Below are 17,385 nucleotides of genomic sequence, written 5' to 3'. Positions count from 1 at the left end.
GGCGTTGAAAATTTAAGGCATTTCAAAAATTGTTACTTCTTGAATTAGGCACTTGGCACTTACAAATCACCTTTAATTGCATCCTATTTTTTTACATAAAAAACTAACAATCAAGCTAGAACAAAGCATTGTAAAACGAGCACACCAAAATCTTGTAACAAATAGACACGACCATAGAGGCCCAAGAAGCTCATGGTAAGACCTTTGTGAATAGTACGAGCACGAGTATAATGCACATGGATAAAATATTGAGAAAGGATCGCACAAGTGCCAAGATTCAATTCAAGGATCAAAGAAAAAGAGTCGAGAAATATGGTGCCAAAGAGCACAAGGAAAATATGGAGTGAGTAGGAGAAGCCACATCACCTGGTGAGAATTATCCCACATGCAAGAGAAAGGCTAAGTTGTACTTTCCTCATATAAAAGGAGGACATTTGAAGCATTAGAATACAAGTACAACATCTCAAGTCTTTTTATGAGTACAAGTTTCCACCTTGTAACCTAACTAAATCTGAGTCTAAACTTAATTAGCACACACTCATCACCATGAGTATTGTTCATTTTTATCCACCTTAGATTAGTGTTGTCATTAGTATAGGATTAGTATATGATTAGATAAATGTCTTGTTATTAGAAAGTTGTTTAGGAGAGCTCGATCCATGATTCTCAACAAGGTTTGCACGATTGGATAATGCCAGATTCACATCCCTGTTCGTGCTCGACATATTTGAAATGGAACCAGTAGTGGAACCTACTCTTCTTGAGCTAGAGTTTTCCCAAAAAGATTACCTAGCTACATGGCCCACCTTGGTTGACACTGAGACTAGTCACAATGTGTTGTCTTGGGATACATGGACCTTATTAGGCACCCACCTCTCGCACCGTCCATGGCAACCATTACCACGGTAAATAATTCCTAAATCGATGACCATCTCGGTTGTTTTGAAGCTAAATTTTAAACCTTTGTCTTGCAAGTTTTGTGTGACCCCATAGGTAGAATGAAAGAGAGTATCATCATTGGGAGGGGATCGATTACAACCACCACTGATTGTGTAGTCAGTTGGTGGAACACAACACTCGAGCCATGGAATGGTTACCCACCCTTGGTGAGAAAAATTCACAGGCTTATCAACATCCAAGCCTCGAACACCTGTGTGTGCACCATGCCATAACACCAAGTCGCTCTAGTAGTAGTTCATCAGCCAACTGAACTAGGAAGACAAAGCTCAATCAAGTATGCTAGCAAAGCTAGTCGTAATGTCGTCAAGGATTTTGTCATGGATGGGTAAATGAATTTCAACCTTCACTTAGTGAGGCCACACGGTAAGTTGAAACCTTAAAATCCTGTTTTACATATGTTAATGTAGCACATCCTATTAATTATGTGTACACATACTCCCGAGAATGATTAAAAACTTTAAAACCAAAATCAAACTATGTGCACATAGCAAATACACACACCCTCGTCAGTATGTTGATACTCTCCACATGGTAACAATACACATACATAGAGATAGACACATAAACACAAACACACACATAGAGACCGACACACAAACACAAACACAAAAACAAACACAAACACAAACACAAACACAAACACAAACACAAACACAAACACAAACACAAACAAACACACTCTAAAAAAAGGGTTACATGTGTCACATGATGGCAATGTAGGCACATGGTGCCACATCAAAAAAAAGAAAGAATTAGGGTTACGTATGCCATGTGGCAACAACGGGTGCCAATTCACCCAAAAAACTTGGGATTTTTAAAAAATAGGATTACGTGTGCCACATGACAACATAGGCCCAAAATGCCATGTCGCATCGAGTGTAGTGTCACCCTAGAAAAACTTAAAAAAATAAAAAATAAAAAGGATTACATGTGCCATGTGGTAATGAAGGCTTACCTTGCCGCATAGCATTGACTGTCACATCACTAAAAAAAATAGGGTTACATGTGCCATGTGGTCATGTGGCACTGGGTGCCATGTTACAAAAAAAACTTGGGCTTTTTTGGGTTACGTGTGCCACGTGGTAAGATAGGCCCACAATGCTATATCATAATTTTTTTTTTCAATTACATTGTTAGGGAGAGAGAGAGAGAGAGAGAGAGAGAGAGAGAGAGAGAGAGAGAGAGAGAGAGAGAGAGAGAGAGAGAGAGAGAGAGAGAGAGAGAGCATGAAAACCTCCCTCAAAAAGAGAATTAGGAAGAGAACCTTACTGGGAAGAAGAGAGCAAACAGAAGTCCAAGAACCAACTGAGCACAGCATATCCCTCTTATGCAAAGGCGCAAAAAATCCTACAACCATGCTCAAGGTAGAGATGCCCCAGAGGTCAATGCAAAGTCACATGCCATAGTCGACATTGTTCGGGTAATCTAAAATTGCACCTCGAAGCCGCGCTCTATAATGCTTCACTTCTTTGTGCCTCCATTGCCATGCTTCAAGCAAGCGTAGCCACATTAACTTTTCAAAAAGAGGCTCAAGCACCCGGATCCATTATTCGGCCATGTTGGACAACCCACATGCCACTCGTAGTTTAGCAATGTATATGCTATATTGGGTGTCATAGATTCTGCCATTCTCATGGATAACCTAACCTCATTCACCCCTGCCTTATCAGCTAGTCTTGTTACACATCAATACTGAATTCCCTATCTTAAACCATGTGTATGCATCAAAGAAAGCTGACAAATAAGTGTCAAAGAAAGTGATGTCCCATGTCCATGCATGACACTTGTAATATTCACATTCGTTGTCCATCTAGTATACACATGATTAGACACCCATATCTCAAGCACATGCATTAAGCCTTATTGTCAGTGATAGCTGTCCACGTACATTTTTGGATGGGGGGACCATGGTGGACACAAGCATCACCCATTGTATCACCTATCGCTTGGACCTTCCTCAAATCAACAAGAACCTTTGGTGGCCTCTTCTTCGGCCCTACCACCCATTGATCCACATTGCGTATATCCCTAGTGCTCACACTAACGCCAAATCTCTCGAGCCACATAGGCCACCCAATTCTATCTCAAGTATGGGAAAGGTCTACTACCATGCCTCAACAATCTAATAATCAAGACAAGGGATGTTGAGTAAATGTCAAAGAAAGCAGCAAAGAGATTCAAAGAAAGCAATTGTATTGGAGAAATCTTCAAGTCAGAGGAGTACACACAAGGGCACGCCTTCTGTGAACGGCATCTACACATTTCACAGTGGGCATCACAAATTTTTTAAAAACATTTTACACCTCACAATATGCATGCACATGCACACGTGCATTTGCACCTAGCCTCATCAATCCCAACCATCCAAGTCTATCCCCGGGATGGGAGGAATGTGGCGGGTGGTGCTACAAGCCTGGCCTATGGTACAACCCATTGCTTCGAGAATCTTGACCTTGTAGGTACTTTTGAAGAGCTTCAATGCACGCAACCTTTGCTTCAACTTTGATTAAACACTAACACAACCTTGGTCTGGCCGATATATTCGCCAACAAAGAAGCCTAATCTATATGGTTTTGCCATCTTACCCACTCGAACGGAATCGGCCTTACCTTGACCTTAATAAGGAAAGTCGAAGGACTTCATATATATACTTACTTAAGACTAGTAATAGTAGCTGAATCATTTTTAAGCTTGGCCAGTCTAGTGTGTAAACTAAAGAACATCCAGCCATTTGAAAGTACAACTAAACCATCAAAAATACAACCCATTTTTGAAAATGCTAAAATATCTCAAAAAACACTATTTTTTAAACTAAAAAGAGTACGAGCTCCTAAAAAACTAAAAAAAAACTGTTAAAAAGTGCAAGTTTTACACTTCAATACTTTGAAAGATGATAGAGTTGCTCATAAAATCACACATTTTTTGAGAAAAAAATACTCAATTTGCAATAAAATAATAATGTCCACAAAATTGGTTACAATGAGAGGTCTTATGCCTCTCGTGTTAAATCTTTGACTTTCTCCAGAAGAATTTTTTGGGTTTGTTCTCGTAGATGACCCGACTTTTTCAAGGTAAAACCATAAACAAGAACTTCCACATCCTCCATGCTTAGGCTATCCACGCGACGTTGACTACGATTTGCTTTCTTTCCCTTTTTATTTACTCGAATCATCTCTGGATAATATTTTCCTGATAATGCATCATCTCCATTGACCTTGTACCTGACCTTGTACCAGTGGACCTCAATTGATCTTACTTTTCCATTTTCCTCAAGGACTTTAAGTACCTTTGCCAACCAAAAAGGACATCCGCTTTCATCATCTGTTGCTAACACTGCAATCATTGCACCTACAGTGAGCTCCTAAATATTTCCTTCCCACATTTCCTTCTCTTGCAGTCGTCGTTGACTAGTCCTTCTAGCACCAACATACGCTTCGTGAGTCTCCCCATGCACCAATGTTTGCAATTCTTCAGGCGATTCTGTTTGTTGATTTGGCATTTGAATATTATCATCACGGTCTTCAAGTTCTTGTACTCTCCAAAGAAAGGACTCCAGATTTATCAGTGATCTTGAATTGCTTTGAACTTCCTCAATCAAGATTTCTTGCTCATGAAAAAATGTATTCCACCATCCAAGTGAGCAAGCTGGAAAATACACATGTGCTGATTGTATGGTCTCTTTAATTTCTATCAAACATTGCTGATAATTGATGGCTTGCTTTTCTTTTTGAGCTTTTGCTGCTTCAATGCTTGATGCCAAAAGCATTTTTGCTGCCTGAAGAATTTGTCGTTCTGGGACACTGAGTAAAAACTTCAAACCATCCTGAGGATGCCATGCCTCTGAGTTAGAGTACTTCTTACACCACAAACGTGTTTCAGCTTCTTTTTCTTTTATTTTGAATTGATGTTGGAAACTATGGTCATTAAGCTGAGCGAATGCAGGGCTTGCAAAATCTCCACCTGTTGCAAACTCTCTAAAATCATAGGTGCCTTTCAAAACATGAATTTCTGGCGTAGGATCATAAGCTTCTTTAAGAATTATGCACACCTCTGGAAGGTCAAATGCACTTTTCTTAGCAAGTTTGACTGAAAACCTACTAAACATCTGATCAATTTGATCATGAGTGTGACCCACCAACAAAAATCCAAGTTTGACCTTTTTGAAAACTTTCTGCTGCACCAACATACTCAAATAAGCAAGCACTATTTGATTTTTATTTTCCCTTGCCGTATTATCTAGCTGCACATAAAGTGTGCTAGGTAATTCTCCTTGCCATTCACTTACTATTTTCTGAATTATGGTGATGGTCAAGTTAGGGTCGTTGTGTAAATTTGGAAAGTTTATAAAAACTTTTGACGTCATGATGCCATTAAAGATGAGGGCTCCAACAACGTGTAGTTGTATGAAATTCTCTTCCTTCAAATTCTTTGGAGCACGCATAAAATGGGGTATCAATTTCTTTTGATCCATTCCATCTATGACTAATCCCAAATACATTTCTTTCTGCTCAAGGCACTTCTTTCGATGCTTTGCTAGCTTTTGACGCTCTGTACTTTGTTGTTCTCGATGAGCTTTAAGTGCTTGTAGAATAGGACCTGAAAACTCAAAACAATGTAAAGCTAGTTTAAATTATACCACTTGGAATTCTCATTCATAAATTAAAACGTACAAAAAACACAAATCAAACATACCTTTTTCTTCAAATGTCTTTGCAACATCTCCTTTGGCTTTGAGCTCTGCACAAATTTGACAAATCCCCATTCTAGTTTTCTTGGGAATTTTCACATCAGCAAAATATTGTTTCCAAACTCTAAGAAATGAAGTAAATGAAAGAGATGACATGTTTCTTCCTTTCAACGTTTCCACGTAGAGGTTGTAAACTTCTCCCTTTGTAAAATTATCAGGCAAATGGGTGAATTTTGAATTTGGCATGCGCTCACCATTGTAAGTGACAAATCGTTCCATCCAGCTCTTGAGAAAACACAGCTGAGGAGTCTCACGTGTACTAAATGAGTACCGTGAATCTTCTTCCACCCGTTGCAACTGCTTTAAGATCTTTTGCATCCGCTGATTGCTTAAACAAAACACTTGAAAAAAACACTTTCGACACACAATCGTGCCAGAAACTGTATATTTTATCTTCTCTCCAGACCTTAATAAAAAACCATGTAATGCTGTATTCTGTTGAAACTTGAGCACGTTTTAAAGCAAAGAAGTTTTCACGTTCCTGCTTAATTTTTCTGAATCCAAGTGTCCTCAAGCAGTTTTTTTTACAACAATACACCCTACATGCCTCTCTCAATGCATTGCGATGCAAAAACTTGTCTTTTCTTCTGAAGGGAGTCGAATAGGCTGAACTAATGATGGAGAAACTGGAACATCGGTATCAGAATTTGATAAATTAGCAAATAGTGGGCTTGTAACATCATCATCACTGATAGATTGGCTCAGACTTTTAGGAGTGAGTACGGATACAGGCACTTGAAAAGAGCAAAATGAGCTTGAGAGAGACTTTTGTTGCCCTGCCATGACTAGGAACTTCAAACCTCTAAGTTTCTCTAAAAAACAATGGTCTAAGCTACAAAGTGGAGTGTAATCTCAAATCCAAATTACTTACTTTTAATGCTTAGATTCAAAAATAATAATATTAATATAAATATTAAAATTTAGTCCTGCGGTTTTACCCCCCTTTTGAAGCCAACGGAGCGGTCAGAATCTCCATCAGAGCAACGTAGCAGAAGATAGATTTTGGGGGTAAATTTTTCTCAAATTGTGTTCGAGAAAGAGGTTCTGTAAGTACTTTGATGATACAAAGGGTCCTAATTGTTTTGGGTTTGATCTATTCATCTCTTAGTGCTTTCTCCTCTCTTTTATATCTGTGTATTGTGGTTAGAAGCTTCTTGTGAGTTGTATTCTGGAATACACAGCTCTAGAAAGTCATTTATTGAAATTCAATTACAAAACACATCTTTGGAGGAAACAACCTGTTGTATTCTAGAATACATCTCTCTCTCCCTCTTTTTCTCTAGTGTGCTGAGGAGCTCTCTCTCTTACATTCCTATCTCATGTTTTCTTACACATCTAGGTCCGTTCTTGCATGGAGGTTAACACACACACACTCTCTCTCTCTTTCTCTCTATGTCTATTTGTTCTCTTTCACTTTTTGTCTTTCTCGTTTGTTTGCCCTACATACACGTTTACTAATCTTAAATGTTGTTTCATTTAACAAATCATATTTTTGAAAAATATGATTTTATCTCTATTTGTTTATCTTAGCAATGAGATAATGATTTTTTATTGTCTTGTTTAGGTTTAAGATGGCCTCACCAATACGTGATGCTCGAACTTCTATAAGAAGCAAAAGAAAAGTAATCAAGGAACTGCATCTGTCCCTGTGGGTGGCTCAGGACGTTCCGGAGTCTTGACACCTTCTCGATCTCAACCTGCTCCAGTTAGTCCTCACTTTCAAGCACCTCGAGTGACTGTGACTCTTCCAAACCCTGATAGACGTCCAAGTGAGCCAAGAAGACAACTTTTAGCAGCTCACCAGTTTCCAGAGTTTCAAGATCAACCACCATCAAGCAGAATGGTTTTAGCTACTCATGGACTTCCTCCATCATCTCAAGGAACCACACCTTTAACTCAACATCAGCAGAAAAAGTATTCAAGCATGGAAGCTACAACTCTTTGGAGTAGTGCAAGAGGTAAAGCACGAGAAGGATTTGCTTGGACAATTCAATTTGGCATGGTAGGTAAGCACAAGACAATCGTTGAGCCAAACACACCTTTCCTTTCTATTGCGGAAGAAAAAGGAGACTCTGAAAATACAAAGTATTTAACTTATGGGGTCGCATTGTTGAAGTCAAAGAAAGTATATCTCGTGGGATCATTCATCATCTGGTAGACAACAACAAAGGAAAGTTTCTTGCATTTAGAGTTTTCTCTGCTAATTTTCGGCTTGAAGAGATGAATCCTGTTTCTATCCAGCAAGAGTTTAGAGATGCAATGATTACTCGCAAACGGGTATGGATATCTTTCTCTCGACCTTTTTTTCATTAGTGTTAAAAAAATTTCTTATCTTTGTGTATTCTAGAATATGTAGAGAACTGTTATTCTTTTTTAAGTTTGTTTGAGTCATGTCTTTCCAACTCATATATTGGAATGTGTAGAGGTCAAGTCAACTCTAGTTTGCATGTATTCTAATAAACATGAAGTTTGTCTAGTCTAGTTTGTATGTATTCTAGTATACACGTAGTTCAAAAAACTTCTTATCTTTGTGTATTCTAGAATACATTGAGAACTATTCTTTGTTTTTTAGTCTATTTAATTCTTGTCTTTCTAGCTCATATCTTGAAACACTTAGAGGTCTAGTCAAGTCTAGTTTGTATGTATTCTAGTATACAAGAAGTTTGTCTGGTCTAGCATATGCTAGAATGCATTCTAGTATACAAGAAGTTTGTTTTGTTTAGTTTGAATGAATTTTAGCAAGAAGGAAGTTTGGCTTACTTTTTATGTGTGGTTTAATGAGTTTACCATGTATTCTAGTATACAAAGAAATGGTTAAAGTGTTCTTACTTTTGCATAAGTTACTCTTTGGTTCTTACTTTTAAGTTCACTCTATCAAGTCTTAAAATCCTCTTCTACTTAGAATGACTTTTTCTTTTTCTTTTTTTGTAGTCTTTTTCTGAAGCATTTCAAGAGCATCATGATAATTTGTATAATTCCAACCACTCCACTGATGATTCTGATTATGAAGAGAATGAAGGTACAGACATAGATGACTCAGAAGAAGATGTTGAAGTTCTTGAAGAGACTTTTGGGTCAAAGTCTCAAGATGTGAGTGATACTTTGCTTTTTGGACCTGGAGCTCCAAAGTCTGATCCTTCAGAATCTTCTGGTCTTAATACCATAAGAAATAAAGCCAAAAAGTTTCATATGGTTGATGAGAGACCCTTAATTTTACTAGTGTCTAATATAGAACGTCCTCCATTAGATCCTGTTTCAAATAAGAGACCACTAGAAGTTCGAACCATTGTCCCTGGACATGTGAGTAATCTTAAAGTAATGATGAAGGAGAAACCAACAACAAATGTTTTACCCCTTCTTGTTCTTGTGGATAAGTCTTCTTGTGTTAAGAAAGAGAGTTTTGAGAGATCAAAAATCAATCAATACAAATACTTTGTCTTGGGGGGAACTCACTCTCTCATTGCTAAAAAAGAGTTATGTGCTGAGTATCCTCATGTAGAGAGCTATAAGACAGTCCTAGCATGGGTCTATGCTGGGTTAGGTGATGATGATGCAAAGCTACTTGCCCTTGATCACAACATTGATTCCGAGATGCGACTATCCATGTCTTTCTTACAAAAGATAAGATTTTTTCACAACGAGTGGAGCAATCATATTCAGCAAGGTCATAAAGTTGATGAAGCTTTCAAAATCAAGCTTTGTGAGCAAGTTGGTCTTGTCACAAAGAAGTCAAGCAAAGCTGGACGCTCTGGAAAAACAAATGTTCGAGGTCATGACAATTTCTTTCAGTTAGCTCCTTTCGTGATGGAGAGATATGGGATCTACAAGAAGACATTTTCAAGCTTTTGGGAGGAAGGTAAAATCAAAGGGAAAAAAGTAAAGCTCCCACCTGGAAGTCAAAAGGGCAAAGGAACAGGGAATGAGGACACTTTGAAGCCAATTCGTGAAGAAATGCATATCACGAATTGGCGAGCAATGCAAGGAATACGCGAGAAAAATATTATCATACCCATCTTGGCACGAGTGAAAGGAGGTTCTTTGACACTCGATGAAATGGCAAAGGAATTAGAACAGTACGTTGCTAATTCTTCTTTTTAAATCTACTTATTTTATTTCATGTAAAGTTGTTTTTTTATTTTGTGTTTTTTTGAAACAGGCAAAAGACTTTCTTGTACATGCAAAGAATCATGATTGAAAAACTTAATTGCAAGGATTGGAACGAGGTTCAAATGTTTCATCCCATCACTAGTCAGCCAAGCTCCTTAGAGCGTTTCATTTATCTTTTCAAAAATGCAGTAAGTAAACTACATATTTGAATAGATTTTTTTTTATTTAAGTGTTTTTGAAGGTTTTGTAAAAATTTAGATCAAATATTTTAAAAAATTGATTTTGATTTTTGTAATCCAGTCAATGTGTATTCTAGAATATATTTAATGTTTACTTATTTTCATTTTAACAAGTCTCGAGCACCTCATGCTCCCATAAAGAGCATTCCTCAAGAGTTTGAGCAACATTTGAGTCGCGCAAGGGCAGAGCAGAAGAGATTAGAAGAGGCACAAACTTTGGAGACCATTCAAGAGGCAAATATTTTCATTTCTGATGATGTGTCTGCAGAACCAGTTCAATATTTTGTTCATGAAGGCAAAGTAGAGAACATGGAATCGTTTGTAACTGCACAACATTTTACTTTAGCCATTGCTGATGCTCCATATGGATTGAAGGCACCACACTCAATACACGATGAAGTAAAGTATGGCGTAAGTGCATATAAAAGAGTCATCGATGCTTTCAAAAAGGTCACAACGGGGGCACTTGTAATTTTTCATGCTCATGATCAAATCTCTGTTGAGAAAGCATTCGTTGACAATCAAATGGTCCATCAGCTATGCATATGGTATGTTAAATTTCAAGCATTCTTTTGCAAGTTACAAAAGCTTAAGTTAAAGCCTAACTTTTTCTTTTGTAGGACAAAGCCTAACATCAAAGGCTAACTTTTTCTTTTGTAGGACAAAGCCTAACATCAAAGGCTATAAGCTTGACAGACTTTCTTTTGCTGTCGAGTTTGCTACCATTGGTTTCTGGTCTCCTGCGGGTCCGAACAGTAAAGGAAATTTTAATTTTGCTTCGAAACCTATCCGAACAAATATTTTTGATAGACCAGGCATGTGTCGAAAGCTCAGGGATCTTTCTGGTGATTCAAATGAGATCATGAATCCTTATCAAAAACCACAACTTTTGATGATGGATTTAATTGAGCTTCTATCTTTAAAAGGAGAGTGGATCATGGATCTTTTTGCGGGGACAGGTAATCATGCAACCTTAACTTATTACATATTTTATATTGCTCATTTAAGTGAGCTTTACCATGTTGATTCTTTTTTTCTTAGGAACAACCACTATTAGTGCTCTTAAAAAAGGAAGGAATGTTGTTGCTATTGAGCTAGATCCAGTTTAAGTTCGTTTTATTCAACAACGAGTCACTGCAATGAAAGAATTGCCGGACGAGTTTCAAGAGGTTGGGATGAAAAACATGGCAGCAAACCCAAGAGTGGTGGATGCATCTGGAGAACCTCAGCCTCCCTTTGGACCTGATGATGAAATGCAATTTGCAGATCTTGAGCCTTATGAAGATCCACATACTGTGGATATTGATATTCCTCTTACGGAGTCAACACCACTCATTGTAGGACGCGAGCAAACTGATGAAGAAGTTAGTCATGAAGAGGAGGAATTTCCTATGCTAGAATAGATTTAGACACTTGTAGTTTCAAACAATTTTTGGTATTTAAATCCTCATTGGGGGTGTTCAAGGATTTCTAGGTTTTGAGAGTGTTTTGAACAACATTTGTTTGTATTCAAAACTAGCATTACAAATCTTTTTGAGGAGCTTGCGTTTTGAGATTGGTTCAAAAAATTGGTCAAATGTTGTCTCTATTGAAGCATTTATAGGAATTGTCTCATAATAAGACTTGTTTTTTTAATCAATGAAGATTAATTTAATCATGACATTGAAGTTGTGCGATAAAAGTAGTTATATTTTGCTTTCTAGTAACGATAGCAATAATTTTGTATTCAAAGTGAAGCTCTTTGTTGTGAGTCTCTAATGCAACTTTTGTGTCATGTTTTTTTGTTTGAAATATTCTAAGATTTTGTAGGGATAGGCTTGTACTTAGACATCAAATAGTGAAAAATTTGGCAAATTTTTAATTTAGCGAATGAATCACTTACAAGTATGTTTTAAGTTAAGCAAAAAAGTCTCTTTTTAAAGTTCTACTTTATTGGGCACGTCAAAGATTCTTTTGGTGCTAGATTTGGATTGTTTTTAAAGGATTTTTTTGGTCTCTCAAAACTACAACTCACGATCGGTTGTATTTTCAAATGGCTGGGTGTTAAAGTCATTTTTGACATTAAGCAATTCACAATCATTCCCTTGCAACACGTCAATACTTGTGATATCTTCTCTTCCCTACTCTTGCTTGCATGTATGCTATTGGATCTTGCTTGCTTGATGGATGTATGCTAGATAAGTTTGTTTGTAGGTTTTCCTCTTGCATTAGCTTCTTCTTCTGCTCCCGCTTTTTTGTGAAAGAGAACCTTTGTGAAGGATCTCTCTTTTTGCCTCTATCTAGGCATGGAGGTCTCTACCTTCACCCCATTTGCAACACCCCCATTTGCAAAGGAGCATTTTGGTGTGCGTTCCGGTGTGACAACGGAGTGAGGATGCGATGGACGAGCTAGGGAACCCATATTGAAAAAGTAACTTTTCTCCCCTAAAATTGGTGATTTTAACTAAATAATCTTACTTAATCGTTATCAATTAGCTAGTAAAGTGATACGATAAACTTGTTATAGTATGCCTCATGCTTGGGACAACATGATTGATTTCTAAGGTGTAGTTTATAGGATTGGACTATTAATAAGTCTTGGGTTAGTGATTGATGTTGAAGAATGGTGTACTTATCACTTAATAACAGGACAGAGAAATTAATTTCTATAACTTACTTTGCAAATGCGATTACGAAAAATTACATGCCATCACTTTTCACTATAGGAATGGGTAGATTTGAACCCAGCACCTCCACGAACTCCACGTAGGGAGATGTGGGTGCTACCACTAGGCTAGAACCCAGAAGGCTTTTATAACTTAGTTAAGATGCTTGCCCTTCATACAAAGGGGCAAGAATAGAAATTGAATTCCCCAATACATAGAAGCTCACATACTCTACTACTAAGCTACATGGACTCGTTGTGTGGCTTTCATATACATAGGTTGTATTTTATTTTGGGTTGCTATCTTTCAATTGAAGCGACTTTAGTAGCACATCACATAATAATTTTGTGGAATCGACAAATAAAAATCATCATATCACACAATATCAATACTTTTCACCTATGCAATTATGATTATATTTTTAGAAATTGTAATAAGTGATTTATTTTTTTAAACGTATATACATGTGTTATATATCTAGTGCATGTGTACGTGCGTGTGCATGGTGAGAGAGAGTGTGTGTGTGTGTTCAAGTAAGGGGCTTACCTTAGCCTTGTCGAATCATATGTCATTGGGCCTTGTCTTAGAGCCACAATTAGAACAATTAACCCTTCACTTGTTTAATCTATAGTAATATAGATTTACTTAATTGTTTATCATGTCTATGGATGCTATTTTTAATGTATTTTTTAACCCAATGGATGGCTTTAAAGATAGTATTAGATATTAATCATATCATGTATACAATTTGAAAAAAAAACATCAAATTTCATTACAAATGGAAAGCAGGAGTAATTTACCATAAAGGCAGTGGCTCCAAATCAGCGTAATGGATGCAAGAATTGGCCAAAATTCCATAACTGGCTGTTGTGTTGTTTACTGTAATAGTAGATGTGGCTCAAAGAAGGAGAGCACATTAATCCATCTCTTTGTGCTGGTGATCTGATGAATAAGGATGGTCTCTGACACAAACTCATGTGCACAAGCACCCCCATACTCAGGGTGATCATAAAACAAAGGCTTCTTGCTAACCCTATTCTTGGCTTTCCCTGCCTCATCCAACCGATCTCCAACGAACTTATCTTCAGGCTTAGAGTCACTAATTAATGCATTAATTGACAAATTGCCAATGTACTCCACAAGATCCCATGACAATACATAGCCCATCCCTGCCATATACATCTTGTATGCATCCTCATTCTCACATGGCACCACATACCCATAATATAAATCCTCTCTTGGCTGGCTTACAAGAGATTGGGCAAGATTTGATAGCCTTACATAAGAATCATCTTCCACTTTCATCACATAATCATGCCTCATTCTGCCCATCTTGGAGATCTTTGAGAAGAAATTGTATGTAGCAGTGGTGGGTTCATCTGCATCAATGGTGATTATGTCATTGAAAAGCCTTGTTTCTAAGCTAACAAAGGCTTTCTCCTCCTGTGTAGTAGGGTTTCCTACAGCAAAGACTGTGTCAATGGTGGCTTGTGAGCAAGTTTGCAAGCTATATGCCATTCTGAGCAAGCTTCTGAGCTCGAATTTTGAAGGGTGGGTGAAGATGGCAAGCAAGATGGTGAGATCTGATGATGGGTGATGGGGATGTGAAGGTGATCTTATAGGAAGGCCAGGGGTTTCTTTAGGGTTATATAAACCTTGGGAGGTGAGGTTGCATGGGGGGCAATTAACATACACTTGATTCTCTTTGAAGGTGATGATGGCCCTGTTGTCTTCAAATGTTTCTTGTTGCCTTGCTGCATTGAAGCTTACAGTTCTCATCTGCAGTAGCATCTTGCTGCCCCTAGCTGTGGTGGTGCTCGCCCATGATCCAAGCGTTTGTATGTAGTCCACATGATGATCAGTCCAGAGACTGAGGCAAATGAAGGTTATGATGAGGGTGATGAGAAGAAGCGACGATAAGCATATGCAGGAGGTGATGGGTGATCTGTGTGGTTTGCGTCCCATGGCGAGAGAGAGAGAGAGAGAGAGAGAGACGACAAATGATTCAATCGAAGCCCATCATGCACAGTGATAATATGAGAGAGAGAGAGAGAATACAGATGATTCAATCGAAGCCCATCATGCACTGAGAGAGAGAGAGAGAGAGAGAGAGAGAGAGAGAGGGGGAGGACAAATGATTCAATCGAAGCCCATCAAGCACACTGATAATATGAGAGAGAGAGAGAGAGACTGCTAAGCAATTGGTTAAATACAAGCCCATAATGCACCCTTCACTCGTGATTATGTGTGTGTGTGTGTGTAAGAGAGAGAGAGAGAGAGAGAGAGAGAGAGAGAGAGAGAGAGTGTACCTTAATCAAAACCCTAAGGAAGATTAGCAGTAATTGATGAGTGTGTCGTCTTGCTTCTTGAGATGAGGGCGCCTCGAGTACAAATGCAAAAACGCTTCAAAGCACTCATGCAGGCACCCGTGCTCACAGGGCGAAATGGAGAAGAACGTGGCTTATTTATTTATTTATTTATTTTTTCAAAGGCATAAAAGTTTGCGTGCCCTTCTTCCAGATACATTCACAAAATGAGAGTGAGCTATTAATTAATCCGTGTTTGTATTATTATTATTATTATTATTATTATTATACACATTTTCTTTCACCCCTTTGGGAAGTGAGGGCCAGAAAACCCGCATCCTCCGGGAAGAAGGGCGTCGCCTTAACCACCTGACTATTGTCTTGTGTTTGTATTAACAACCTATGAGCTCCACTTTTTAATTATATATTTAGAAATACTTGTTTTTTGTTGTTCGTTGGGCAATGGGAAATTGGAATGCCACTTAGTAAGAGAATATTATTAAAGAGAGAGCAATGGAATCATCATTAAGAGGGGAAGATGGAGACTTGAGCCTCAATGTAAGCTTAAGCATATAAAATTCTATTAGAATGTAAAAAATTGGCTTTTATACAAGTGTGTGGACCCTATGTGGATGACAAAGGGCTCTTCATATAAGCCTTATAACCATTAGTCCACCTATATTGTATTTTCTACTCTTTTCTTTTATTCTCTATCAACTAATACTAGAAAGCACGAGTGTAGGCACATTTGAAGGTATAGAAAGCATGAGTGTAAGCACATTTAAAGGTATAGAAAGAATGAGTGTAGGCACATTTAAAGATTTACCCTTAATTTATTCCAAGCTTCTAAGCTATCACTATATACAAAGTTGTAGATGATGTGGAAATCTTTTTGGGTGACACTGTCATGTAACGAAAATATGATATGCAGCTTACCGAGGTACTCCTTTTCACCAAGTTTATCACTTGATCATCACTATCTTTCAAGTTTTACACGTTGACAATCATCTTTATAAATGTGTGTTGCATGTGAAACCATCTAGGACCCATATCCATTTAAAGTACCAAACCATCCCTATGAATGTATGTTGCATGCAACATCCTCATGAAACCATCTAGTACCAATATCCATTTAAAGCTTTAGGACCTAAAGTAGGGCTATTTATTGCTATACTCTAGGCTTGTCCCCCTAGTAACCCCAATCATATCACCTTTTTTATCTAATAGCCCCACTAGTGTCCTCAGGGGTTTTTCATCTCCCTTGGGCCCCACCACATCTGGTTCGGCTGAAAAGTAACCCTAAAAGTTGAAAATTTTTGTTTCCCCTAAAAAATGTGATTTCATCCCAAAAAAAGTGCTTCCATATTATTCTATAGTGAAAAAAGGATTTTCCAAGCTTCCTAGCTCCTTTCTATGTTCTTAACTAATTACACCTGTAAACCATTAATCCTAGAGCTCTCTGATCCCTCTCTAATCTTGCATGCAACCCTCTAATCTCTTTCTAATCTTTGTTGCAAGCTTGTAATCTATCTCCAATCCTATTGAGTGTCTTTAATCTCTCCTTACTCTTGCAGAAAGTTTCTAACCCTCTTGCAAGCTTTCGTATCGCTATACTAATCTTGCTATAACCTCTTTAATAATTCTCTAACCACTTCTAAATCTTACTGTAAGGTTTGATGGCTCTGTAAGATCTTGTCTAATTCTCTAGTAGCCTTCTAACTTCCCTATTCCTATTCCTCCTCTAATCCCACTCAAGTCGCTTTATCTTTTTTTAAGCAAGTTCTCAGCCATGGAAACATCTAATAGGAGACCTAGTGATTCCATCTCTGGGTATGTTCTTAACAACTCTAGGAATGAGCAAGATATGTGGGTTGGAGAGAGATTCAAGGTTAACGATTAGGTTTACTTACAACCAAGCTCAAGAGGGCCACACACAGTCAAAGCTTATGGTGTTTTGGAACATCATTGGAAGGGAAGATTCCTAGCTTTCAAGAAAACTTGAAATGAAGGCATGGTGGCAGTGGTTTAACATGTCTACATGGCTTCAGACATTCATCTTCCCCCTCAAATGGCAAAACCAAGTTTCCTTGTAATTGTAAGTATTCTGTTACTAATGTGGTTCTATTCAAATCATTTTGTTATACCCTTGTTGTTCACTTCTTTTTTTTTGGTGGTTTTGCAGGCATATTCCCATCAAGTTACATAGAGAAACAACCATTGAAGAGCATAACAGGGACCTTCAATGCTTTCCATTCCACTATAGGTGAGGTTTTATTTCCTAACAAGGACCCCAGGACACTTCTTGGCAGTATAATATTCTTTTTCACACACATCTTACATAGTTCTCTCTAGGCCTAAAGACTTTGGAAGACTTGAAAAGC

At 37.9% G+C, this 17,385-nt stretch overlaps 1 protein-coding gene across 1 annotated transcript; it reads right to left on the bottom strand.

Moving 5' to 3' along the window:
- Positions 1-13,407: 13,407 nt before the first annotated feature.
- Positions 13,408-15,122, bottom strand: LOC147603627 (Galactosyltransferase family protein). Its single transcript, XM_086796036.1, has 2 exons — positions 15,008-15,122; positions 13,408-14,568 (listed from the first exon to the last, which is right to left on the bottom strand). Exon 2 carries the CDS (start codon positions 14,487-14,489, stop codon positions 13,575-13,577), a length of 915 nt encoding a protein of 304 aa, XP_086652162.1. The 5' UTR covers positions 14,490-14,568; positions 15,008-15,122; the 3' UTR covers positions 13,408-13,574.
- Between the last annotated feature and the right edge of the window lie 2,263 nt (positions 15,123-17,385).

Source organism: Cibotium barometz, chromosome 63, assembly GCF_041138505.1.
Source record: "Cibotium barometz isolate CiBa-2024 chromosome 63, ASM4113850v1, whole genome shotgun sequence".
NCBI classification, from domain to species: Eukaryota; Viridiplantae; Streptophyta; class Polypodiopsida; order Cyatheales; family Cibotiaceae; genus Cibotium; species Cibotium barometz.
The sequence above is the reverse complement of the archived record's forward strand: the minus strand, read 5'-3'. Positions and strand labels throughout refer to the sequence as shown.

Coding starts and splice junctions, on each gene's coding strand:
- LOC147603627 (XM_086796036.1), bottom strand. CDS start 14,489: ATGCTACTGCAGATGAGAACTGTAAGCTTCAATGCAGCAAGGCAACAA.